Source organism: Aristolochia californica, unplaced genomic scaffold (genome assembly GCF_029961685.1).
Source record: "Aristolochia californica isolate CCGP_79_NKW_82.1479 unplaced genomic scaffold, dmAriCali1.0.hap1 SCAF_11, whole genome shotgun sequence".
In the NCBI taxonomy this organism is placed as follows: Eukaryota; Viridiplantae; Streptophyta; class Magnoliopsida; order Piperales; family Aristolochiaceae; genus Aristolochia; species Aristolochia californica.
The window spans coordinates 11954435-11982028 of NW_027181782.1; the positions used below are offsets into that span (position 1 = coordinate 11954435).

Genomic DNA, 27594 nt, shown 5'->3' on the forward strand with positions numbered 1-27594 from the left:
ATGTGCTTATTAATAATTTCTTATATTTTATTCTTCACATTAAGAGCTTAAATTTTAACTTAGTCTCAATTCACCCCCTCTTGAGAAGCCACCTGGGCCAACACATGGTTCTCTTTACGTGTATTCGTATCAATAGGAAATTTTTGTAGTTTTTTTTTTTTTTTTTTTTTTTTGCAAATAGTAAAATAACAACTAGTTTGACTGAAAAACTTATAAATATAACCTTCCAAACTTGTAAAGGACAATAAGTTAAGCTTACATTGACATACCAAACCTCTGGAAGAATATTTTTGGATTAAATTTTGATTTTACTCTTTTAAAGAGAAAAACTCAAAATTTGCTTAAAACCTTCTATTTAATCTTCACAATCTTTGCATTCAAAGTTCCATCAAACTCCTATGTATTTCAGTTCATGTGTTTAAAGATTTTGAAATTTGGATCTCACTACTCTCCAAAAGAAAGTTGTGAGTTTAAATGTTACTTTCTTAAATAAAGGTCCTCTAGTACCTTTAAATCAAAAGAATTGTCATTCTAGAGCTAGAATCTAAAAAAGCAATGCCCACTAGAGTGAGAATCTAATTTTTATTGAATCTATTAGGGAGATTAAATTATGTAATTGGGGATTACACTTGACTTAAAGAGAGCCTGAATCTCCTTGTTTATTTTTAGCTAATAGAGCTTATTAGTGACATTTTCCTTAGTGACGGTTCTTGGGACTACCATTGGGAGAACAAAAAATTATTGTCTCCTTATGGTATGTGCTTATTAATAATTTGTTATATTTTATTTTAGAGTCTCAATTTACCCCTTCTTGAGAAGCCACTTGGTCTAACACATGGTTCTCTTTAGGTGTATTTGTATCAACAGGAAACTGTGAGATGAAATGTCATAGCAAAATTTTCTAGCATTTGTGCTTGGAAATTTTTTCTCTTGATTCGATTTTATTCTTCTTAACTTTTAGAAATGTTAAAAAAATAGGAAAACGAATTTCTTATTGCTGTAATAGGAAACTGTATGAAAAATAAACCAAGAAAGACTAAAGTAGATCTTGATCATTTACCTCTTATTTTTAACTTTATTTTTATTATTTATAAAAAATTAATTTATTTCTAGTATAAAAAAATATCTTATGACAATACAAATGCAAAAAAATCGGTTAAAATAAAAATTTCTAACAAAATTTTTGATAAAAATTAATAAAGAGAAAATATTTTTCTCTCAACCTTAAACTCAACCATTGGTTTGCTTCCTATGGTGACATAGAGGGTCCCTCTCATCTCTTGCATCCTAGAATTTGTGTTTCTTACCTCACAACATGACTTTCGCATCCTGGATTTTGTGTTTCTCACCTAGGGGTGGGCATCGGGTCGGGTTTCGTAGGGAACCCGACCTGAATCAACCCAGGTTTAAGATTTCGCCCAGCGAGTTGGGGATAAGACGGGAAATAACCCTATGAACTTTTGGGTCAGCGATCCATGTCAAACCCGACCTATGAGATTTTGATACCCATAATGCTCTTTAAAAATATATGAATGACATATTTTTTAGATATAATGACGTAATTTAATAAGTTTTTTACGGGTATAAACTAGTTGAAGGATTTTTATGAAGTATTGAATTTTTTGTAAATTTTTATAGGTTTATAGAATACTACTTAACAGGATCATTATCTAATGGGTTGGGCGGGAATTTTCAAGAATCAGGGGAGAGACGGGGTTGAAGGATGGGAGGACGGGACGGGGACGGGGTTGGTTTCCAGAGTTTTTGTAAGTTCGGGTTTGGGGCAGGGTTCAGTGTCGGGTTCGGATTTTATAAAAACCTATACCCGACCCGTGCCCATCCGTAAATCTCACCCCACCTGCAGCTCAGCTTTCGCTCTTTCCGGCGTCTTCTCCATTAATCTCCGCAGAAAGAAAGAGAGAGGAAGGGAAAAAACCTAGTTCAGTATCAGAAAAGGACCGGAAAAGAAAAGGTACTCGAAGATGGCTGATAAAATTCCCCACCAAAGTATCCCCAATCAAACTGCTTCCTGTCGAATCGTCCCTAATCAAGTCCCTGCTATTCCTCTCATCTCCACTTCTGCTGCTGGTCAGAATTACTCCCAGTTTGTTTTATTTGTTCCTCACCCGAACCCTGGTCCGAGCGGTCTCCTTTATCCTCAGCCGAACAATTCCCAATTTTTCCTACCGGAGACGAATGCTGGCTCCAATTTCTATTTTCTTCCACCGGAAAACACAAACCCTGACCTTCTTTTGGGAACCAGTTCAATTATTTCAAATTCTAATACCAGTTCAACCTCCTACGCTGTTCCTGCTACAAGCTATGGACCCATCTCAGATTCAAATGCTAGTCGAGCTTCAAACCCTGACCCCAACTATAACGTCAATACTGTCCCTCTTTCTACGCTGCCGACTGATTCTAACCCGTTCACGAACCCCAATTCGTTATTCCCAAGAATTGTTGGTAAGCGCAAACGGAGCAACCTAAGTAGTAATCGCCGCAAGGCTGGTGTTCGTAGCTTTATGGCTCCACCGATGGGGATTAAGCCGCCAGATGTTGAACCCACAAATCCTTCTCCCGACGAATCTGAAGAAATTATTGTGATAAACAAGGAGTCCACAACTGAGGCTGTTATCGGTCTGTCTGCCGGTTTCCCTGCTGATTCTCTTACCGATGAAGAGATTGAGGCCAATGTAGTGCCCTCCGTGGGCGGCATCGAGCAGGTGAACTACATCCTCATTCGCAACCATATTATTGCAAGATGGCGGGAAAACGTATGGAACTGGCTTGAGAAAGAACCCTTTTTCTCTTCAATCCCACCACATTGTCACTACCTCTTGGATTCTGCCTATGATTTCCTACTCTCCTATGGGTACATCAATTTTGGGGTTGCACCTGCTATTAAAGAGAAAATGCCAGCTGAGGCTGATAAGCCTAATGTTGTAATTATTGGAGCTGGACTTGCCGGCCTAGCTGCAGCTCGGCAGCTGATCACCTTTGGGTTTAAAGTTGTTATCTTGGAAGGTCGGAAGCGGGCTGGTGGCCGCGTTTACACGAAGAAGATGGAGGGTGGTAATAGAGTTGCTTCAGCAGATTTAGGTGGGAGTGTTCTAACCGGTACTTTGGGAAATCCACTAGGGATCCTGGCGAAGCAGTTAAATTATCCACTCCATAAGGTCAGAGATAAATGTCCACTGTATCGGCCAGATGGATTACCAGTGAACCCTGCGGCAGACACAAAGGTGGAGGGTGCATTTAATCGGCTTCTGGATCAGGCAAGCCGATTAAGACAGTTTATGGGTGAGGTTTCAGTAGATGTTTCTCTTGGTGCCGCTTTGGAGACATTTAGAGAGGTCTATGGAGATGCGGTTAATAATGAAGAGATGAGTTTGTTCAATTGGCATCTGGCTAATTTAGAGTATGCAAATGCAGGATTACTCTCTAAATTATCCCTCGCATTCTGGGACCAGGATGACCCTTACGAGATGGGTGGAGATCACTGTTTTTTACCTGGTGGAAACGGGAGGCTGGTTTCTGCTTTAACAGAGAGTTTACCCATTCAATATGAAAAAACTGTGCATGCTGTACATTATGGAAATGATGGAGTCCAAGTCTTTGCAGGGAATCAGGTTTTTGAGGGTGAAATGGCATTATGTACAGTACCTCTTGGGGTCTTAAAGAGTGGTTCTATAAAATTTGTGCCAGAGTTGCCACAGAGAAAGCTTGATGGGATCAAGAGGATGGGTTTTGGTTTATTAAATAAGGTGGCAATGTTGTTCCCTTATGTATTTTGGGGGACAGAGCTTGACACTTTTGGGCATTTGTCGGATGACCCTACTCGCCGGGGAGAATTCTTTCTGTTTTATAGTTATGCAACTGTTGCAGGTGGGCCTCTTCTGATAGCACTTGTTGCTGGAGAGGCTGCCATCAAGTTTGAAGGCATGCCTCCTACTGATGCTGTAACTCGAGTTCTTCAGATTCTCAGGGGTACTTTAATTTTCTCTGTTCCTGAAAGATATATCATTTTCATGCTATTTTATCTTTTATTATCTAGAATGTGGCCAATACATCCACCCTTCATGTGCATTTGTAAAATATATATATATATATATTTTTTTAAATGATGTTGTAAAATATTTTATCAGTTGCTAGAATTCTTCCCACAAAAGTTCCTCCTCAAAGTGCCAAGGTGATTTGATTTCTATGCTAATTACTACGATTCTTATAACATGGGAAAACATATTGAGATCATTCAATTTTAAATACTCCATAAGCTTATGATATGTCTTCTAACTTAGGGTTTGAGTTAATCATAGGAGTTTTTCTGACAATGGTATGCTACAGATGATAAGAACCTCCACGTGCAATGTATTATGACCATCATATATCTTCCCTTTTATAGCGGTATGAATCTGAATGTTTCCTATACAAACAACTTAATGTTCAGTTCAAAGTGAACACCCTGAATGGGAAACTACTCCAGTTACTATTTTTTTTTTTTTTCTGAATCTTTGTTTAATCCTGGCATGGCTTCTCTCCTATACATTTGCAAGGACTTTACAGCTTAAAAGATGATCAAAGACTAGTAATTTTTGTGTAAAATTTTTCTTTAAGGTTTGTTTAGTCTGCCTGTCTACCCTTGTATACGTGCTCTTCTCTGTGCCTTAGTGCATGTAGGAGTTCTCTTCAGCTTGAATGTCTTTGTTCTATTCTTAAGATAAGCATTCACCAACAGGTATATACGAGCCACAGGGAATTGATGTGCCCGACCCCATTCAAACCGTCTGCACTAGATGGGGCAGCGATCCTTTCAGTTTAGGTTCTTACTCGAATGTAGCAGTGGGCGCAACAGGAGATGACTATGACATTTTAGCAGAAAATGTTGGGGATGGGAGACTTTTCTTTGCAGGAGAAGCCACAACCAGGCGATACCCTGCCACAATGCACGGAGCATATCTAACTGGTCTTCGAGAAGCAGCAAGTATGGCTCGTCATGCTAATGCAAGGACCTTGAAAATCAAAGTTGAAAGAAGCCCATCAAAAGATACCCAGTCGTGTGCAACCCTTCTTGCAGATCTGTTTAGGGAGCCGGATTTGGAGTTTGGGAGTTTTGCTGTTATTTTTGGCAGAAAATGTCCCGGTCCAAAATCTCAGGCTATTTTAAGGGTGACATTCGGTGGGTCCCGGAAGAAGACCAATGAGGGTTTGAAGTCAGATCAACCACACTCTAATAAATTACTTTTTCAGCAGCTTCAGTCACATTTTAACCATCAGCAGCTACTACATGTTTATAGTTTACTATCAAGGCAAGAGGTACTTGAGCTGCGAGAAGTCAGGGGTGGGGATGAAGTGAGATTGAACTACTTGTGTGAAAAATTAAGTGTCAAGTTAGTGGGGAGGAAAGGTTTGGGGTCTGCTGCAGATTCTGTTATTGCTTCTATTAAAGCCGAGAGGGGCAAAAGATCCAGTTCCGGCTCAGCCCTCAAAATGGATGAGTGAGTCGAGGATTGATCAGTGTTGGTCTTTTTCCCTTTCACAGTAGCCTGAAGTTGAGGTGTAAATCAATTATCTAGTCGGAAACTGAGTCTTGAGCTGCAATGCTTCCTGGTATGTTCAGAAGAAAGATAGTTTATCAGAAGTGCGTTCAGGGTCGAGTTGTGGTCTTTTCCTTGATGTGGGGAAATGAGCACAAATTTATTACAATTTAGTGTGGAAACAGTTAAACAGTTATACAAGTATCAGTCTAACAATTTAGAGTAAGTGCTTGAGGTTTATTTCCCTTCTGGATTTTTATTGCAAAAAGACACTGGAAGAATGAGACAGGTTATCTTGGAAAGATGGCAGAAGGGTAGCTGATTTTCTCATCATCTGTAGGATACTGTTTGGTCAATAATGCTCTATGAGAGCGAAGAACCTTCCTGTCACGACCACTTTCTCAAATTTCTCTTGGACAAATTTGTGGCTATTGTGATTTTGAAGGTGTTGATGACAGAAGCTCTTGGTAGTGGTTTTAATTATTACTTAAAAAAAATTATCTGTTTATATTTGACCTGTTTTGTCCCAGATGGTCTAAACCACCAGTTGCTTCAAGTTTTTCGGGCTTTAGCTGGGCGCGAAATGTGTTGGTATGTAAAATCAAAACTTGGGCACTCGTTTTCCAACTGAATAAGAGTTCATGGTGGGCGTAACCCTGGTGCTGTCCTTTCTTTTAACCAATTTGCCATAGTTGGCCCGGATGGTGATGCTACAGGTTCGGTTTAGCCATGCTAGAAGAAAAGGCATAGAGCTTATAAAATTAATAAAAATAAAATCCCACTATTTGTTTAGACCCAATCCCTTCGCCATCTAAATCTTCTATATTATTTTGCATGCCAAACATTGGATGTCTTCATAGCCTATCTATGGATTCAATTACTCTCATAACTCTCTCAATACTTTACAGAATTATCTGAAACTTGAAACATAACTTCTAATCTGGAAACCTAGCACGCTGGAACATACTAACAGAAATACATGTTGGTCAAATGACCAAAATGCCCTTGTCTCAGAATTTTGAAAGCTCTCAAATCATACTTGACGGAGCTCCTGCTACTAGAAGTATACCTCCAGACACGTTCCATACAGAAAAAAAACACACAGAACAGAGGGATTTTTTCAAGCAAATCACATCACTGGATGTACACAGAAGAGATGGATTCAGATCTGCCCAAACTCCGGTGCCAACTTCAACCAGAAAAATAATGCCAAATGCAAGAGACAAACTGTCATGTTTAGTTTGGAAAAAGACACTTCCCTTTACATGGGTAAAACATCGAGAAGATAATGGTGGATACATTCCTGTAGTGTGTGAGATAAGCGTGGATCTCCTTTCATGTCTTTGCCACTGGTGATCTTCTGGGGGTAGCTCAAGCCACAGAAGTTGAAGCTTGGACAGAAACCCAACTTCCTTTCGACTTGGATTTAGCAGAATGTGCAACTTCTGAACTCCTCAAGAATGGTTTATTAGTTCTCATTCTGAAACTCAGTAAAATAGACAAATGAGGAAATGCCAACGACTATTGCCTATGTTTCTTAATCTTAGAACATAGAGCATTCGCAAGTTATGCACCCATAATCAAAGGCTCCATTGATTTCTGGAGAATAAGCAATTATTTGCAAATTAAAAACTAAAGATTCATTACCCAGCATAAATGATTAGATTACCTCAAATGGTTGTGTAAGAGATCTCTGGGCAATTTCTGAAGGATCAGACTTGTAAAGCTTTCTCAAAGTCTCAATCACAGGGCAGAAATCAGAGCGCAATGGAACAACAGAAGTTACTCGGAGGTGTTGAGCATGGCCACTTTTCGGTGTGCTCAATGTGACTTTAAGCATTTCTCCCACGAGGATTCTACCAGCCTTCTCAGCTACGATCAGGACAGGAAAAGAGAAAACCAAGCAATGACAAAACAAAAGACCTCAAGGAGTAAAAGAAAATGGCAAAGAGGAGCATAACTAGAGGACTGAGATCAAGAATCCAATACCAGAGAAGGGATTAAACTTTGCAAAATTGAAAAAATCATCAGCAGAACAGCCAAAAAGAACTCGAGCAGCTCTGTCGAAGCAAATGACCACCATGACTTTACTTTCAGAAGCAATAGATAACTGCATGTAGCAAAACAAAGCCAAACACTTGAGAGGGGTTCACAGAGACAGACAAGATGTTAAACTTAAACCAACTCAAGAACTTCAGGTACAAGGTTTCAATTCAATGCCTTTTTATGCAAGAAAATCATTCAATGCCATTTGATCCCTGGAGCAGATAGCACTTTTTTCTTTATTGTTTGCATGTGGTAAAACCAATTAGTCAATGTCCAAAACTCAAACAGATCAAAATTGATACAAGTTAATTGATGATATTGTTGTAACTGAAACCATGGCAATTGGTGCACTAGCAAATTTCCTCTTCAGATGGACTAATTTCCATCCAAATGACAAATTCTACCAGAAACCTGAATAAAGGGACATAAAAAGATGTCTTGCAAACTCTGTGCTGCACAGATATCATTGTGTGATCTAGAAAACCCTTTTCGTTATCTCAGACTTAAGAACATGAATAGTATCTTACTATGGCATTTAGAAATTTAAAGGTTGTTGAAAAGCACCATGAAGGATCTATGGCTCTTTAGCTCTACTTGGAAGAGTAAGCTAAAAGCGAAATTATGTTATTAGATCTTAAGAACATGAACAGAGTCTTACTATGATATTTAGAAATTTAGAGGTTGTCAAAAAAAAAAAAAAAATCTTTTTATTTCTACTTGGAAGGGTAAGGTAAAAGAGTAATTATATTATCTGCTTTTGCCCTTTGAACAAGTTGGTTCAAAAGCTTTTTATCGTCCACATGGCAGTCAGTATATTGCAGTAAGGTTGCAGTTGTCTGCATTATGCCTCACAGGTTTACTTCAAAAACACAAAAAAGCACAAGTGACCCTATTTATAAAGCAAAACATCGAAGCCCAGAAACCAACAATTGTTGGAACAGACATCATGAGCAAGACCTGGCAGTTAAAACAAAAGTTCCATATTTGCAATAAAATTGGAGAAAATGAAAAAAAAAAAACACGCTCATTTTTGCCACCAATGTCATAAAACTAAGAACCAATACTTGCAAAATAATCAAATTACTTAGAAAAGAAATACCAATCTTGTATTTTTTACTGGCATCTTACAAAATGAGCTTAGTTTTGCTGATCAAACACCTAGAAAGCCTGATATTGATGACATCAATCGCAGTCTTCCTTAACCTTTTTAGCATGAGGAATCCAAACTAATGCCTACTATGATAGCACAACCAAAAAAAGGCAATCTTTGAATGGAGTAAGAGATAAAGTATTGAACTCAACTGGATGACAACCCTGTTAAAAAGCTAGACAATTACAAAAAAAAAAATATCTATAACAAGCCAGAAGATAAAAAGCACGGCAACATATTCCAACCAGATCGAAATGAAAATGGCTGACCTTAATTAAGACGAGGCAAACAAAATCCGGCTAATTTTCAAAGAAAGGGTCAATGCGATTAAAAAGATGATGCATACACGATAAAGAGAAGAACATGAACATGAACTGAAAATGGAAAAGAAAAAATGAGTTTCCCAACAAGCTATGGCAGGAAAAGGCTACTCTGAAATGCTACCATCAAATAATCCTTCAGTAAAAAACTGAAATGGTGATTGACAAACCAAAATTCTGTAAACACGTTTGGAACCGGAAGATCCAGGGTTGAAAGCCTTGTAGTCGCAGAATTTGCAGGTAGAGTTGTCAGGAAGTGCCTTCTCGCAGACGGCGCAGACCCTGTAGTAGAAGCAGGTGGAATCCACGGCTACCACCGTGCATAAGAGGGGCCGCGGCGTGCTCTGAGTTCCCATTTGGATTCTGGTTTCCTGCCCTGGGGCACGCATGGCACATAAAAACAATACCCGACAACTTCATGTATCATGTGAACGCGAAGATGGGAAATCAAGGAACATGGTTTCCATAATGGGTTATTTAAAGGAAAATTTTATGGATTACATATTAATTGTTGTAAAAACTACGGTTCTTTACTATATTATATATCATTACAATATTATGTTAAGCAATAAATAATAATTATATTACTCATAATTTTAAGTTATCAAATAGTTGTGGGATGAAAACAAGGACATTTTTTTTTTCTCAAAGGATATAAATCGTAAATTTGACATCATTGATCTATGAATTGTAGAATTAGCTTAAATTAATATATAATTTACAAATTTTCCTTGTTTAAATTTCAAGTTGGGTCAGGAGCGGGTAGGAAAGGACTCGCCCAAATAGACCGGATTCCATGTCCTGAACCGACTTCAATAAAATCTTGCTCAAGCAACAATATTAAAATCCAGAACAATCTTTTGGAAAACCATGATAATGGATCCAATACGTAATAGTTTCCGTGGAGTCCTTAGCACTGATTTTCAAGACTATTGTTTTCAGGTTTCATTCGTCTTTTGTTTTTTCATAGTTGCTGAATATTAATTTATTTATTTTGTTGATTGTTTTCTCTTATTGCCCGGCATTACTCTGCCATTGCCATTCTTCCTCTGCCATTATGAGAAAGAAGCAGCAGACTGAGACAAAACGATAGCAACGTCTCTGTGATATCTCTTGCTCTTCTTGGTCTCTAGAAAACAAAACGAGATAGGGAATCTCGATTCAAAAGCAGCAAGAGAGGGAGTTTTAAGATTAGCCACCGGAACCGTGACCACAGTGGTTGGCGCTGTGATCAACCTACAAATCGAATCCGCAGCTGGAGGCACGATAGTCGATCAGAGGCTAGAGTTTCCTCGCTGTTCTGCTGTCCAAAGTTGCCATTAATTTCATTAATCTCGCATCTTGGCTGATTTGTCGTAATTCTCACTAGTTCCCCGTGTTGCCTTGCCGTAATGCCGAGGTTCTGTTTTGCCAAAGATGATGTTGCTATTGCCGAAGACAATGACACCGAGCTCCGCTGATTCTACTGCTTCTGGCAGAAAGTTTCTTACATAATATAGCCATAATTATCGTCTGAACGTTGCTGTTGTCCCGCTCTATTCGGCGCCGAAGACGACAACTTCTCACGGCAAGGAAGTCGCCGAGCGCTCCTGCCTATATTTCCTGCCCATTTTTTGCTTGTCAATTAACCGAGGAAAGTTTTCTTCTTCTACTGATTCTCCGGGAGATATACTCTGCTGCTGTCGGGAAGTTTCTCTTTGGTTTTCCACTATGTTCGGAAACCAGCCTAGCCGAAGATAGAATCTTATGCTTCGCTGGCCTTACTTGCGCCAGATGGGTTGCCGTTTTGGAAGGAAGAAGATGCCAACCAGATTAATTTTTCCGTTTCTGTTTCTGGATCGTATCTTTGCTGTTGTTGTCCAACCGAAGATCTCTGATTCCGCTCTGTTCGAATGCCAGCTGCCCGACGATTGCCTGTTGTAATTTTTCCTCAGTTAGGAAAAATTAAAACAGCGTCAGCCCGCGCCTGATTCAACCCGGACCAGACCGGGTCAACCCAACAACCCTAGGGCACTTACTGCTTCTGCACCAGCCAGACCAAGTCAACCCGAACCAACTGGGACCGAGTCAACTCGGTCCGGGTCAATTTGACTCGGGACACTTATTTCCTACCTCGGTATACATGTCCAGATCCAAGTTTATACAAATTGCTTCCATGACTCGGATATATTGACTCGGCACGACTCAGATAAATTTTTCTCTGGCTGGATTATTATTTTGAAGAATTGACAGATTATTCCTTGGTCAACATATTATTTTGCACATATATGTGCATTAGATTATTTCATGGGTCAATTTTACAAGGATTATTTTGGTTCGTGTTATATGGGCCTAAACCTATTTCAGTTGGTGCTATTGTGTCTCTTCGAATTAGACATTATTATTAAAGAAGAGGTGGCCTTAGTACCTTTTCTCATACCATAATTTATTTGACTCTCGAAAATATCACGGTTGGGACACCATGAGAGTTGGTGCTCGGATTGGGACACCATCATTTATTTTAACTCTAAAAAATATCACGGTTGGGACACCATGATAAATAAGCCCACTTCCCCCCATTAATGTCATTTATTACTCTACCGCTAGAGAGTCGTTGTCTTATGGAGGGACATGGTGGTGGAGGTGGGCACTTTAGAGCAATGCAGATGGGCACACTACCTACAGAAGATGGAGTGTGCCCTACATCTAGCATGAGTTAAAACTGGAGTATGGAGCAATGTCTTAGCTGCTAGGAGTGATTTTACTCTCACTTATATTATGCCAATTGGGCCTCATGAACGAGAGCACCAGTGTGAGGGGGAGTGTTGGAAGATGAAAGCATATTAGAAGATGTACCATTTTATAAAAAAAATGATTTTATACATCATTTACAGGAAGTTGAGAGTTCATGCTATTCTCTCACCTCCAGCTTGAGGGGGAGCGTTGGAAGATGGGTTCAAGCCCATAAGACCAAGGAAGGTCCATATATCCAAGAGATATAGAAGACGGGCTCAAGGAGAAGACCCATAGGCCCATATATAATGATGGCAGGATGGTAAATAAAAAGTCACCTCATAGAGATAGCATTGCTGTAATTAGGTTAAACTTCCAGGGTTAAAACTCTAAACCCTAAACCCGAAGTTAAGGGGTATTATTGTAATACAATAGTTTCATTAATCTATAAATAGAGTTGCAGGGGGAGGGTTAGGATATCATGTCCATAATGAGAAGGCCCATAGGCCCATATAATATGATGGCAAGATGGTAAATAAAAAGTCACCTAATAGAGATGGCATTAATATAATTAGGTTAAAGTTCCAAGGTTAAAACTCTAAACCCTAAACCCTAAGTTCAGGGGTATTATTATAATACATTAGTTTCATTAATCTATCAATAGAGCTTCAGGGGGAGGGTTAGGATATCATGTCCATAATCTCTTCGTCCTTTGGTTTTCTTCCAATGGATCTCTCTCTTTTTTTCTCCATGAGCTAAATTCATAGAGTCTTGAAAATCAACACATGAGTAATCAACCAAATGATAAAAGTTTCTTCTCAGTGCAATTCACTTTGCATAAGGAAATATCCATTGCCAGGTCCCACTTACGGACCTAGAGGTGGCAAAGCAATTAGATGACCTTTACCACAAACCAACCCCAGGAGTAGCTCCCATGTCTTAGGTACAACCAAAGATAGGGGACCATGAAAAATCTTTTTCATGATCATTGAATAATTAGGTATTACACTATGCTTAAAGGGAGTCAAAATTTCTTTTGATTGTAAACTTCAACTAAAAAAGCTTATTAGTGGAATTTCCCTTAGCAAGGGTTCTTAGGCAATGACTACCATTAGGGGAACATTGAGAACAAAAAATCATAGTTTCCTTGTGGTGTGTGCTTATTAATTACTTGTCATATTTTTTTTACACTAGGATTGATGGGGAGAGTTCTAAATCACCACAATCTGTTGATAGATAGCATGAGCTTGCTGCAGACAAGTAATGTGGGTCAGACGGGGTTGGTGGGTTGAAAGATAACTTGAGAAAGTTGGGGTCCATAGATAGTGGTTTGAGAAAAAGGTGCATTATGGGCAAAGATATCAACAGTTGGGGTGAGAAATAGGGTGGGGAAAACCGGAGAAAGTCTCAAAGTTGCCTGCTTGTTTACATCCACCTGTTCAAACATCAAATGACTGCATGAGTAAACAACCAAAAGATAAAATCATTACTCATGCAATCATTTGATGTTTGTACATGTGGATATAAACAAGTAGGCAACTAAGAGACTTTCTCCGGTTTTCCCCACCCTCTCTCACCCCAACTATTGATATCTCTGCCCAGACTGTACCTGTTTCTCAAACCACTATCTGTTGAATTTATGGAAAAGAAAAAAAATACTTCATTGACTTCATAAACTTATTATAATCAGAGTACATGAACCTCTATTTATAATAGAGGAAGGTAGTAGAATCCAATTACAATAAAACTAGCTTTGTCCCAATTACACCCAAACTCTAACACTTAAAGATAAGTCCTAGCATAATTAAATAACTTAATATAGATAAAAGACAAATATAACTCAAACTAGAACTCTTCTAGGATGTGACTATAAGATAAAGATGCCTTTGTGAGTCCTTCTTGATCTTCCAACTTATGTGATAAGGATACCAACTCGTGGTAATCATGGTGGGTCCTACTTCTTATGGGCATGGGCCCATCTTGTGGGCCTGCTTTGGTCATGTGGCCCATCTTATAAGACTCTTAGATATGTAGGCCTTCCTTGGTCGTGTGGGCTTGGGCTCTATCTTTCAACACTCCCCCTCAAGCTGAGGGTGAGAGAACATCAAGAACTCCCAACTTGCTGCAAATGATGTATAGAATCTTTTTATATAAAATAGTAGTCATCCAATCTTCCAACACTCCCCCTCACGCTAATGCTCTCTTCCATGAGACCCAGTAGGACAATTCAGAGGTTATAACATAGATATAATAATAAGTTCCTCCATCATGGTGTCCCAATCGTTGACATTTAATATTTTTTATGGGGTATTAAGTTCCTCCGTCATGGAATCCCAACCATTGACACTTGATATTTTTGACGGGGTATTAAGTTCCTCCGTCATGGAATCCCAACCATTGACATTTTTTATATTTTTTACGGGGGCAAATAAATAATGGTATGAGGAAAGATACCGAAGCCACCTCTTCTTCTATAATAATTTCTCATCCAAAGAGACATAATAACAGCAGTTGTAATGTAACACGACCATTTTCCAACTCATATAACACGAACCAAAATAATAAACCTTGAAGAAGGACCCATAAAATAATCATAATCCGATATAAATATTTTTTTCTTAGATGCATAAGCTTCATCTTTTGTGCTCCCTCTTTCTTGAATATTTTGGTCACATAAAACTTATCCACAACATATGGAATAAAAATACCTCTTCCTTGTACTTCTTCTACTTCTCCCCCTCAAGTTGGGTGGTAAAGGCAGTGATCCCAGTTTGAACCAAATATCATAGATGTAGCCATAAGACAAATAACAAATATGTATAGATAAGCCGTCAAACCAGGGAGAAGTGAGATATTTTCCTGATATATCAACTCAAAAAGTGATGCAAAACAATGGGCTTAAATTCGGATTTTTCATTGCAACATAATACCAGAATGACCTTTGACTCTTCCAATGCGAGTATATCTTTAAATATAGATCAGATTTACATGAAATTTTCTTTGTCTGAAACTAGAATTAAATAAATTTCATCCAAGTATAATTTCTCTTCATAAAATATAATTATCAGAAGATAAATAATCTGATAGATTTCGTTCTCTGTCATCTAGCCGAACTAAGTACTGTTTCTCCTTTTTTTCCAAAATGACCATTGACTCTTCTAAGATCAATATCTCCTTATAAAAAAATCGAAACGAGAATTGATTGAATAGGTAAGAAAATAGATTTACATATATTTCCTTTCATATATAATTATCCATATAAAGTCTCTTTGTTCATAACATAAAATACCTCAGAAGTTGAAGCTTTCTACTGCTACTCGAACCTCTTTTGCAATCTGACATTTTCTACTTCAAATATCAATTTATCTTTGTAGATAAATCAGATAAAAAATTGGTTGAATAGGTAAAAAAATAGAATTACATATGTTTCTTTGGATATATATTTCTCCATATAAAGTTTAGTTCTTGATAGCATAAAATACCACGAAAGCGGAAGCTTGCTGTTGCTGATCTAACCTTATTGCATATCTGACCTCTGCTCTTTCAAATACCGATATCTCTCTGTAGATAACTCCGATTGAAAAAAAATAATTTTTATTTGGAAAGTATACCCAAATATATTTCTGTCAATATATAATTTTGAATATTAAAAGCTCAGTATAGAGGTAAAAAAATGCAATGAAAACTACGGGTGTAGGGACAGAAAAAAATAACTATGAACCTAGGCTTAGGGTTTAGGGTTTAGAGAAAATGATCTCATTATCTCTGTGGGTTGACCAAATCAACTCACAGAACCTGCTCTGATACCATGTTGAATTTATGGAAAAGAAAAAAAATACTTCATTGACTTCATAAACTTATTATAATCAGAATACATGAACCTTTATTTATAATAGAGGTAGGTAGTAGATTCCAATTACAATAAAACTACCTTCGTCCCAATTACACCCTAACTTTAACACTTAAAGATAAGTCCTAGCATAATTAAATAACTCAATATAGATAAAAGACAAATATTCAAAACTAGAACTCTTCTAGGACGTGACTATAAGATAAAGATGACTTTGTGAGTCCTTCTTGATTTTCCCAACTTCTAAGATAAGGATGCCAACTCGTGGTAATCATGGTGGGTCCTACTTCTTATGGGCTTGGGCCCATCTTATGGGCCTTCTTTGGTCGTGCGGCCCATCTTATAATACTCTTAGATATGTGGGCCTTCCTTGCTCGTGTGGGCTTGGGCCCTATCTTTCAACACTATCTATGGACCCAACTTTCTCAAGTTATCCTTCAACCCACTACCCTAGTCTGGTCCACATTACCTGTCTACAACAAGCTCATGCTCTCTATCAAAAGAATGTGGTGATTCAGAAATCTCTCTATCAATCCTAGTGTAAAAAAATATGACAAATAATTAACAAGCACAAACCACAAGGAGACAATGATTTTTTGTTCTCAATGTTCCCCTAACGGTAGTTGTTGCCTAAGAACCCTTGCACAGGGAAATTCCACTAATAAGATCTTTTAGCTAAAGTTTACAATCAAAATAAATTCCAACTCTCTCTAAGGCTAATGTAATACCTAATTATTCAATGATCTAAAAATATTTGTCTAGGTCCTCGATCTTTGGCTGCACCTCAGGCATGGGAGCTACTCCTCGGGTTGGATTGTGGTAAAAATCATCTGATTGTTTTGCCACCTCTAGGTCTGTAAGTGGGACCTAGCAGTAGACATTTGTTTTTGAAAAGGGGAATTGCACCTAGGAGAAGTCATGCTTTTATCTTTTCTTTGTTTACTCATGTAATCATTTGATGTTTGAACATGTGGATGTAAACAAGTAGGCAACAGTGGGACTTTCACTGGTTTACCCACCCTATCTCTCACCCCAACTATTGATTTCTCTGCCCAGACTGTACCTATTTCTCAAACCACTATCTATGGACCGGACTTTAACAAGTTATCCTTCAACCTACCAACGCAGTCTGACCCACATTACCAATATGCAACAAACTCATGCTCTCGATCAATAGATTGTGGTGATTTAGAACTGTCCCCTTCAATCCTTCTATGAAAAAAATATGACAAATAATTAATAAGCACACACCACAAGAAGACAATGATTTTTTGTTCTCAATGTTCCCCAAATGGTAGTCGTTGCCTAAGAACCCTTGCTCAGGGAAATTCCACTTATAAGCTCTTTTAACTGAAGTTTACAATTGAAAGAAATTCGGACTCTCTTTAAGCCAAGTGTAATACCTAATTATTCAATGATCTAAAAATATTTGTCAAGGTCCCCCATCTTTGGCTGCACCTTAGACATGGGAGCTACTCCTCATGTTGGTTTTTGGTAAATATCATTTGATTGTTTTGCCACCTCTAGGTCCATAAGTAATGCTTATCTTTTGGTTATTTACGCATGCAATCATTTGATGTTTGAACAGGTGGATGAAAACAAGCAAGCAACTATGGGACATTCTCTGGTTTTTTTCACTCTATCACTCACCCCAACTATTGAGTTCTCTGCCTAGACTGCACCTGTTTCTCAAACCACTATCTATGGACCCAACTTTCTCAAGTTATCCTTCAACCCACTAACCCAATCTGACCCACATTACTTGTCTACAACAAGCTCATGCTCTCCACGAACAAATTGTGGTGATTTAGAACTCTTCATATCAATCCTAGAGTTAAAAAATATGACAAATAATTAATAAGCACACACCACATGACGACAATGATGTTTTGTTCTCAATGTTCCCCTAATGGCAGTCATTGCCAAAGAACCCTTGCACAAGAAAATTGCACTAATAAGTTCTTTTAACTGAAGTTTACAGTCGAAAGAAATTTTGACACTCTTTATGCCTGGTGTAATACCTAATTATTCAATTATCTAAAAAGATTTGTCAAGGTCCCCCATCTTTGGCTGCACCTCAGACATGGGAGCTACTCCTCGGGTTGGTTTGTGGTAAAGATCATCTGATTGTTTGGCCACCTCTAGGTCCGTAAGTGGGACTTGGCAGTGGACACTTCTTTCTTCAAAGGGGAATTGCAGTGTGGAGAAGTAATTCTTTTATCTTTTGGTTATTTACTCATGCAGTCATTTAAAGTTTGAATAGTTAGATGTATACAAGCAGACAACTATGGGACTTTCTCCGGTTTTCCCCACCCTATCTCTCACCCCAATTATTGATTTCTCTGCCCAGATTGTACCAGTTTCTTAAACCACTGTATATGGACCCAACTTTCTCAAGTTATCCTTTAACCTACTATCCCAGTATGACCCACATTACCTATCTGCAACAAGCACATGCTCTCCATCAATAGATTGTGGTGATTTAGAACTCTCCCTATCAATCTTAGTGTTAAAAAAATATGACAAGTAATTAATAAGCACACCACCACAAGGAGACAAATGATTTTTTTTATTCTCAATGTTCTCCTAATGGTAGCCACCCTTGCTTTGGGAAATTCTACTGGTAACCTCTTTTTGCTGAAGTTTACAATCGAAAGAAATTTTGACTCTCTTTAAGCCTAATGTAATACCTAATTATTCAATGATCTGAAATGATTTGTCAAGGTCCTACATCTTTGGCTGCACCTCAAACATGGGAGATACTCCTAGGGTAAATTTTTGGTAAAGATCATCTGATTGTTTTGCCACCTCTAGGTCCATAAGTGGGACCTGGTAGTGCACATTTCTTTCCGCAAAGAGGAATTGCACTAAGGAGAAGTAATGATTTTATCTTTTGGTTGTTTACCCATGTAGTCATTTGATAATTGAACAAGTGGATGTAAACAAGCAGGAAACTATGGGAATTTCTCCGGTTTTCCCCACCCTATCTCTCACCCCAACTATTGATTTCTCTGCCTAGATTGTACCTATTTCTCAAACTACTATCTACGGACCAAACTTTCTCAAGTCATCCTTCAACCCACCAACCCCGTCTGACCCACATTACCTGTCTGCAGCAAGCTCATGCGCTCCATCAACAAATTTTAGTGATTTTGAACTCTCCCCATCAATCCTAGTGTGAAAAAATATGTCAAATAGTTAATAAGCACACACCACACAGAGACAATGGTTTTTTGTTCTCAATGTTCCCATAATAGTAGTCATTGCCTAAGAACCCTTGCTCAACGAAATTCCACTAATAAGCTCTTTCAGCAGAAGTTTACAATCGAAAGAAATTATGATTCTCTTGAAGCCTAGTGTAATACCTAATTATTCAATGGTCATTAAAAAGATTTGTCAAGGTCACCCATCTTTGGCAGCACCTGAGACATGGGAGCTACTCCTCGGGTTGGTTTATAATAAAGATCATCGGATATTTTTGCCACCTCTATGTCTGTAAGTGGGACCTGGCAGTGGACACTTCTTTCTGAAAAGGGGAATTGCACTGAGGAGAAGTAATGGTTTTATTTTTTGGTTGTTTACACATGCAGTCATTTGATGTTTGAATAGATGGATTTAAACAACTAGGCAACTATGGGACTTTCTACAGTTTTCCCCATCCTATCTCTCACCCACAACTTTCTCTAGTTATTCTTCAACCCTCCAACCTAGTCTGACCCACATTACCTATTTGCAGCAAGCTCTTGCTCTCCATCAACAGATTGAGGTGATTTAGAACTCTCTCCATCAATCCTAGTGTGAAAAAAATATCACAAATAATTAATGAACACACACGACAAGGGGACAATATTTTTTTTATTCTCAATGTTCCACTAATGGTAGTCATTGTCTTTGAACCCTTGCACAAGGAAAATCCACTAACAAGCTCCTTTAGTTGAAGTTTACTATTGAAAGAAATTCCGATTCTCTTTAAGCCTAGCGTAATACCTAATTATGCAATGATCTCAAAAGATTTGTCAAGGTTTCCCATCTTTGGCTGCACCTTGGACATGGGAGCTACTCGGGTTGGTTTGTGATAAAGATCATCTGATTGTTTTGCCACCTCTAGGTTCGTAAGTGGGATCTGGCAGTGGACATTTCTTTCCGCAAAGGGGAATTGCACTGAGGAGAACTAATGCTTTTATCTTTTGGTTATTTACTCATGTAGTCATTTGATGTTTGAACAGGTGGATGTAAACTAGCAATCAACTATGGGACTTTCTCCGATTTTCCTCATCCTATTTCTTACCCCAACTATTGATTTCTCTGCCCAGACTGTACCTGTTTCTCAAACAACTATCTATGCATCCAACTTTCTCATGTTATCCTTCAACCCACCAACCCAGTCTGACCCACGTTACCTATCTGCAGCAAGCTCTTGCTCTCCATCAACAGATTATGGGGATTTAGAACTCTCCCCATCAATCCTAGTGTGAAAAAATATGATAAATAATATATAAGGACACACCACAAGGAGACAATGATTTTTGGTCTCATTGTTCCCCTAATGGTAGTCATTGTCTAAGAACCCTTACCTAAGGACATTCCAATAATAAGCTCTTTTAGCGAAAGTTTACAATAAAAAAAAATTCCATCTCTCTTTAAGCCTAGTGTAATACCTAATTATTTAATGATCTAAAACAATTTGTTAAGGTCCTCAATCTTTGGCTGCACCTTAGCCATGGGAGCTACCCCTCGGGTTGGTTTGTGGCGAAGATCATCTGATTATTTTGCCACCTCTAGTTCTGTAAGTGGGACCTGGCAGTGGACAATTCTTTTTGCAAAGGGGAATTTCACCTAGGAGAAGTAATGCTTTTATCTTTTGGTTTTTTACTCATGCAGTCATTTGATGTTTGTACAAGTGGATGTAAAAAAGTAGGCAACTATCGGACTTTCTCCGATTTTCCCCACCCTATCTCTCACCCCAACTATTGATGTCTCAGCCCAGACTGTACCTGTTTGTCAAAGCACTATATATGGACTAGACTTTCTCAAGTTATCCATCAACCTACCAACCCAGTCTGACCCACATTACCTGTCTACAACAAGCTCATTCACTCCATAAACAGATTATGGTATTTTAGAACTCTCCCCTTCAATCCTTCTATGAAAAAAATATGACAAATAATTAATAAGCACACGCCACAAGGAGACAATGATATTTTGTTCTCAAAATTCCCCTAAAGGTAGTCATTACCTAACAATCCTTGCTCAGGTAAATTCCATTAATAAGCTCTTATAACTGAAGTTTATAATCGAAAGAAATTCACCCTCCCTTTGAGCCTAGTGTAATACCTAATTATTCAATGATCTAAGAAGATTTGTCAAGGTCCCCCATCTTTGACTGCACCTCAAACATGGGAGCTACTCCTAGGGTTGGTTTGTGGTAAAGATCATCTGATTGTTTTGCCACGTCTAGGTCCGGAAGTAGGACCTAGTAGTGGACATTTCTTTCTGCAAAGGGGAATTGCACTAAGGAGAAGTAATGTTTTTATCTTTCGGTTGTTTACTCATGCAGTCATTTGATGTTTGAACATGTGGAAGTAAAGAAGTAGGCAACTATGAGACTTTCTCCGATTTTCCCCATACTATCTCTCACTCCAAAATTTGATTTCTCTGCCCAAACTGTACCTGTTTCTTAAAGAGCTATCTATGGACCCAAATTTTTGAAGTTATCCTTCATCCTTCCAACATAGTTTGAGCCATATTACCTGTCTGTAGCAAGCTCATGCTCTCCTCAACAGATTGTAGAGATTTAGAACTCTCCCAATCAATCCTAGTGTTAAAAAATATTATAAATAATATATAATCACACACCACAAGGAGGCAATGCTTTTTTGTTCTCAATGTTCCCCTAATGGTAGTCTGTGCCTAAGAACCCTTGCTCAAAGAAGTTCCACTAATTAGCTCTTTTTGTTGAAGTTTACAATTAAAAGAATTTCTGACTCTCTTTAAACATAATTTAATACATAAATATTCAATGATCTAAAAATATTTGTCAAGGTCCTCGATCTTTGGCTGCACCTCAGGCATGGGAGCTTCTCATCGTGTTGGTTTGTGTTAAAGATCATCTGTTTGTTTTGCCACCTCTAGGTCTGTAAGTTGGACCTGGCAGTGAACATTTCTTTTTGCAAAGGGGAATTACACCTAGGAGAAGTAATGCTTTTATCTTTTGGTTGATTACTCATGCAGTCATTTGATGTTTGAACAGGTGGATTTAAACAAGTAGGCAACTATGGGACTTTCTCCAGTTTTTCTCTCCCTATCTCTCACCCCAACTATTGATTTCTCTGCCCAGACTGTACCTGTTTCTCAAACTACTATCAATGGACCCAACTTTCTCAAGTTATCCTTCAACCTACCAACCCAATTACCTATCTGCAGTATGCTCAAGCTCTCCATCAATAGATTGTGCTAATTTTGACCTCTCCCCTTCAATCCTTCTGTGAAAAAAATGACAAATAATTAATATGCATACACCACAAGAAGACAATGATTTTTTGTTGTCAATATTCCCCTATTGGTAGTCGGTACCTAAGAAACCTTGCTCAGGGAAATTCCACTAATAAGCTCTTTTAGATGAAATTTACAATCGAAAGAAATTCTAACTCTCTTTAAGCCAAATGTAATACTTAATTATTCAATGATCTAAAAAGATTTGTCAAGGTCCCCCATCTTTGGCTGCGTCTCAGAATTCCGAGCTACTCCTAGGGTTGGTTTGTGGTAAAGATCATTTGATTGTTATGCCGCCTCTAAGTCATGAAGTAGGACCTATTAGTTGGTATTTCTTTTTGCAAAGGGGAATTGCACTGAGGAGAAGTAATGCTTTGATCTTTTGATTGTTTACTCATGCACTCATTTGATGTTTGAACATGTGGAAGTAAACAAGCAGACAACTATGGGACTTTCTCCAGTTTTCCCCACCCTATCTCTCATCCCGAAATTTGATTTGTCTGCCCAAACTGTGCCTGTTTCTTAAATAGCTATTTATGTACACAACTTTTTGAAGTTATCCTTCAACCCTCCAACATAGTTTGAGTCATATTACTTGTCTGTAGCAAGCTCATACTCTCCATCAACAAATTGTGGTGATTTAGAACTCTTCTCATCAATCCTAGTGTGAAAAAATATGGTAAATAATTAATATGCACACATCACAAGGAGACAATAATTTTTTGTTCACAATGTTCTCCTAATGGAAGTCATTGCCTAAGACCCCTTGCTTAGGGACATTCCACTAATAAGCTCTTTTAGCTGAAGTTTACAATCAAAAGAAATTCCGACTCTCTTTTAGGCTAGTGTAATACCTAATTATTCAATGATCTAAAAAGATTTGTCAAGTTCCCCCATCTTTGGTTGCACCTCGGATATGGGAACTACTCCTTGGGTTGGTTTAAAGATCATTTGATTGTTTTGCCACCTCTAGGTTTGTAAGAGGGACCTAACTGTGGACATTTCTTTCTGAAAAAAGGGAATTGCACCTAGGAGAAGTAATAATTTTATTATTTAGTTGTTTACGCATGCATTCATTTGATGTTTGAACAAGTGGATGTAAACAAGTAGGCAACTATGAGACTTTCTCCAGTTTTCCCCACCCTATCTCTCACTCCAACTGTTGATTTCTCTGCCTAGATTGTACCTAATTTTTCAAACCACTATTTATGGATCTAACTTTCTCAAGTTATCCTTCAACCTACCAACCCAATTTGACCCACATTACCTATCTACAAGCTCATGCTCTCCATCAACAAATTGTGGGGATTTAGAACTTTCTCCATCAATCCTAGTGTGAAAAAATTATGACATATAATTAATAAGCACACACTACAAGGAGACAATGAGTTTTTGTTCTCAATGTTTCCCTAATGGTAATCATTGCCTAAGAACCCTTGCTTTGAGAAATTCCACTAATAAGCTCTTTTAGCTGAAGTTTACAATCGAATGAAATTCCGACTCTCTTTAAGCCTAGTGTAATACCTAATTATTCAATTATCATTAAAAAGATTTGTCAAGGTCCCCCATCTTTGGCTGCACCTCAGACATGGGAGGTCCTCCTTGGGTTGATTTGTGGTAAAGATCATCTGATTGTTTGGCCACCTCTAGGTTCGTAAGTGGGAGTCATCTCTATTGCAAGGGCTCGACTCCATTGTGAAAATGTTGCTAGATTCAGTAAGCTATAGTACTCAATCCCTTACATAGAATTGATTCATTTCCTTTTTCAACTGCTTGTCTATTGGACAATAGGATTGATTTGTTTTGAGTTCAAAATTCATTATTCTAGTGGATTCGACTCCTTATAATTTTTTTTGGAGTCCACTCCTTTAAGTAAGGGTGTAGATGGTACATAGACCAAATGAAATAGGCTATTCCTTATAACGTTCAAATGACCATTTTGGTATTCCATATATATTCCACCTGATTATTTTTTAAGACATTCTAGTTTCATTTATTTACCCAGTTAACAACTGGGTAAACATGTAAAAACAAAAAAATAGTACAAATTTAATAAAAATTATAAAAATAGACCTACATGTTTATAATTTCTAAAGATATTAAAAAGTCATATAACAACATAGATAACAAGTTTTCCCTACATATGTCTATAAAAATTATTATAATACCCTTACATAATTGCTAAACAGGTAAACAATTATGGAGTATGTATTGTCTGTTTCATTATTTTAATAAATGATAAAAATTTAAATGGGTAAAATTACCCAATTATATATATGGGAAATATTTTTGTTCCATTTTCATTCCATTTAATAAATGGTGGACAAAAATCAGGTAATTGGATAAAATTAACACCCTTGCCTTTAAGCTTATGTACTCTAAATACTTTGACTTCTTGGGTTGATACCTTTTGTAGTTCAAACCTCGTTGTTATGAGGAGTTTAACTCCTTTGCATCTTGGAGCCTTTGGTTCTTCTTTTTTCCTATTGCATGGGATGATTCCATTGTAAGGGATCGATTCCTTTGTAAGAGCGTGACTCATTTTGACGTTTATACTTCAAGTCACTCAAAAATAAAAAAGTTATTTACATTGAACATCTATGTAACACTAGAAAATGAAAAACTAAAAACCCCAAGTTGCAAATATCACAATAAAAAACTAAAAAAAATCTATTAGAAGGTACTTGTTTGACAATAAATACATCATAAGAGAACACCACACTATCAAAGTAACCTTATACAAATTAAACGTCAAAAGATAGAGCTCTAGTGAGTATCAAACATAGAGTCGAAGGGCTGGTTCTTACATTGTCGTTGGATATAAGGTCCATAAAAGAGTTACTCGTATATGGGCACATCTTCTAGGCACATACAAGCATTATACATAATACCTTCAAAATGTAGCTCAAACGAACGTGAGTCTCCTTCATAAAATTAGAGATATTATCTTTGTCGTATTTGTTAGGTCTAGTGAGAGACAAACTTAGAGGGGGTGAGTAGGTTTATTTATTTTTTTAGTGCTAAATTCGATACCCTTTTTAATTTTAATCTTAATCCTATTTGTACCCACAATCTTAATTACAGTTCAATGTGAAAAATTAATTTCACAATTAAATATTTATGCACAATCAATCAAGCCCACAAAGAACACATAAATTTTTTTAGTGGTTTAGAATCCTATCTTGGATTCCTAATCTACTCCCAAGGTGTTTTTGTCCTCAAAGTTCAACCACTATGCTTGGTTTGCCTACTGGCACTTAAAGAAAATTGCCTCAAAGATTAATTACATTACTACTTAGACAAATATATTTTTGTTGGTTTTAATATTCCTATCTAAAATAATTTTGATATTTAAAAATACTTAAATTACTAATAATATGCACTAAGATTTCCTTACAGCTTAAAAGGCCCCAAATCAAATTCTTGGTAACCCATTTGTTCACCGACAGAGGATAGACCAAACAACCAATACAAAAAGGGAAGTAAGCAGTTCATGTCAAAAAGTGCACTAACCAAACACGCTACACCATTTGATTGAGCAAGAGAACTCAATATCACAAGTAAGGCAAAGTTTGAAAAGAAAAGAAAATGTGTGACAAGAAGAAAACCAAGTCACAAAAAGAAGGTTGTTTGCACGAGGTATGATCAACCCCATGATGGATGTGTTATGGACCCCATAGCAGGTCGAGTGATTACTAGACGCCGTGGGTAAATCATGTAATTTTAGGATTTTAGCACTTTGATGGTTTAGATGTAATTTTTCTTCTTTTCATGGGCCTTGTTATTGGCCTTTGCTTTGTACTCGAACCCTAGTCATCTCTTATAAGGTCTCTTATAAGGGGAACGAAGGCTTGAACGGAATTAAGCATTGATCAAATTAGAGTAAACGAGATCGGATTCTCTCTCTGACGAGGTCCAAGGCTGAAATCCTTTGAAAGGCTCAAATGGTTACAGCAATAGTTTGTTCTAAGCATTCAAAATCATCTTCAATGTCGCCATTCAATCTAGAACCGAGAGGTGATCGTTGGGTGACTCGATCCGTGACATGAGAACTCAACAACATGGTATTAGAGTGGATCACCATCGGCGACTCATCCTCTCCAAAAGATTTGCGTAATTCTATTGAAGAGGTTCGGATTGAAATCTCAGCACTTCGTAATGACAATGAAGCAATCCGAAACAAAATGCAGGAAATCAAAGAGGCTCTTCTCCAAATTAATCTGCGCATGGGTGAATATTTTGCACGAGATGCTCCTCTGACGGAAAGTTCCAGTAGACCTTCTGATCAGCCACTCTTCACCCACCCCCAATGCCTCCTATGCGTCTAGCTTATCAAACAACAGGGGCTGTCCACGGCACAAACCACAAGATGGAAAATTCCCAACCTGACTATGTCTCAGAAAAAATCCAAATGGCGAAGACCCATATGGCAGCCGCTCGCCATCAGGAACAGGTCTGTCTCTCGTTCTCACTCCCACTATCACCCTTTGAACGGAAAACCGACTTGGGCACAACCTCCCTTCTTCTGGCAGACTGCAGCAATTTTGGAACGAGCTCTCTTATTCCAACAGCCTGCAACGAGAAACGAAAATTTAACATTGTCGTTATATTATCGGGAGGACAGGCTCCTGACAGCCACAATGTTCATTCTAGCCATTACGATTATTTGTAGAATCATGCCATGGGTAAAAAACTTTATGGATTCAAGGGAGGTATTGCTGAAGAGATGAATTGCAAATCCAGAGAATTGGCCTACCCTTACAACAATTAGATTGGGGTTGGAAGGGTCGGAATGGACACTCTCGCTCAGTTTATCAAATCCCCATAGTTTATCCAATCCGTAGAGAAGATGTTTGAGAGAATGACAGATAGGAGTATTTCCTCTGGGAACTCCAGGTTCTCTATTTTTATGACGAAAGGGTATGCCAAATTTCATGCGTTCAAATCCACAGACTTGTTTCTTCTAGGAACAAGCACTGCACATCTTGGTTTTGAATCTGAATCTTTTGCGTACAATGCATTGATTCATAATTGTGCAACGTTGGGTTGGGCAGCAGCGGCCTACCCAGTATGTGATGATAGGGCATGCAAAGATCTGGTAATATGGAACTATATGCTTCCTGCATATGAACAACAAGATGACCCCATAACTCAACCAGAATTTTTCAGCGGGGTGATAGAAAGTGGCTTTCAACTGGATGTGTCATCTATTTTCGTTCTCACAAGAGGATGGACTACAAAGAATATGTTCTGCTTGCTCTTGGTGCTTGCCCAGACAAGAGCTAGGTGGAGGGTTAAAATCATGCCAATTGAGATGGGAGATGCAGCGGCAATCTTGCACTCTATTGCAATGGGAGGGCTTCAACTTGTCGAAGATAGGAACACCAAATTCCCTGTTGCTGCTACAACACTGCACCAATGAGCACTCACTGCTCTTCGTGAGTCCTCTCAACAGATTTATAGCAACGTTGCTGCTACCAACTCAGGCCT

General features: G+C 38.1%; 2 protein-coding genes across 2 annotated transcripts; one reads left to right on the plus strand and one right to left on the minus strand.

Moving 5' to 3' along the window:
* Positions 1-1870: 1870 nt before the first annotated feature.
* Positions 1871-6188, plus strand: LOC137944609 (protein FLOWERING LOCUS D). Its single transcript, XM_068790302.1, has 2 exons — positions 1871-3987; positions 4736-6188. Exons 1-2 carry the CDS (start codon positions 1983-1985, stop codon positions 5497-5499), a joined length of 2769 nt encoding a protein of 922 aa, XP_068646403.1. The 5' UTR covers positions 1871-1982; the 3' UTR covers positions 5500-6188.
* A 362-nt stretch (positions 6189-6550) lies between these two features.
* On the minus strand, positions 6551-9477 carry LOC137944691 (uncharacterized). The gene is made up of 4 exons (XM_068790410.1): positions 9221-9477; positions 7524-7644; positions 7204-7406; positions 6551-7014 (listed from the first exon to the last, which is right to left on the minus strand). The coding sequence occupies exons 1-4, from the start codon at positions 9437-9439 to the stop codon at positions 7003-7005; spliced, it is 555 nt and encodes a 184-aa protein (XP_068646511.1). The 5' UTR covers positions 9440-9477; the 3' UTR covers positions 6551-7002.
* Between the last annotated feature and the right edge of the window lie 18117 nt (positions 9478-27594).

What these genes read in the sequence shown, in the direction of transcription:
- LOC137944609 (XM_068790302.1), top strand. Translation starts at nt 1,983, where the DNA reads ATGGCTGATAAAATTCCCCACCAAAGTATCCCCAATCAAACTGCTTCC. An exon ending in AGTTCTTCAGATTCTCAGGG is followed by an intron (nt 3,988 to 4,735) that starts GTACTTTAATTT and finishes ATTCACCAACAG; the next exon opens with GTATATACGAGCCACAGGGA.
- LOC137944691 (XM_068790410.1), bottom strand. Translation starts at nt 9,439, where the DNA reads ATGCGTGCCCCAGGGCAGGAAACCAGAATCCAAATGGGAACTCAGAGC. An exon ending in AACGTGTTTACAGAATTTTG is followed by an intron (nt 7,645 to 9,220) that starts GTTTGTCAATCA and finishes TGCTACATGCAG; the next exon opens with TTATCTATTGCTTCTGAAAG. An exon ending in AAAGTTTAATCCCTTCTCTG is followed by an intron (nt 7,407 to 7,523) that starts GTATTGGATTCT and finishes TCCTGATCGTAG; the next exon opens with CTGAGAAGGCTGGTAGAATC.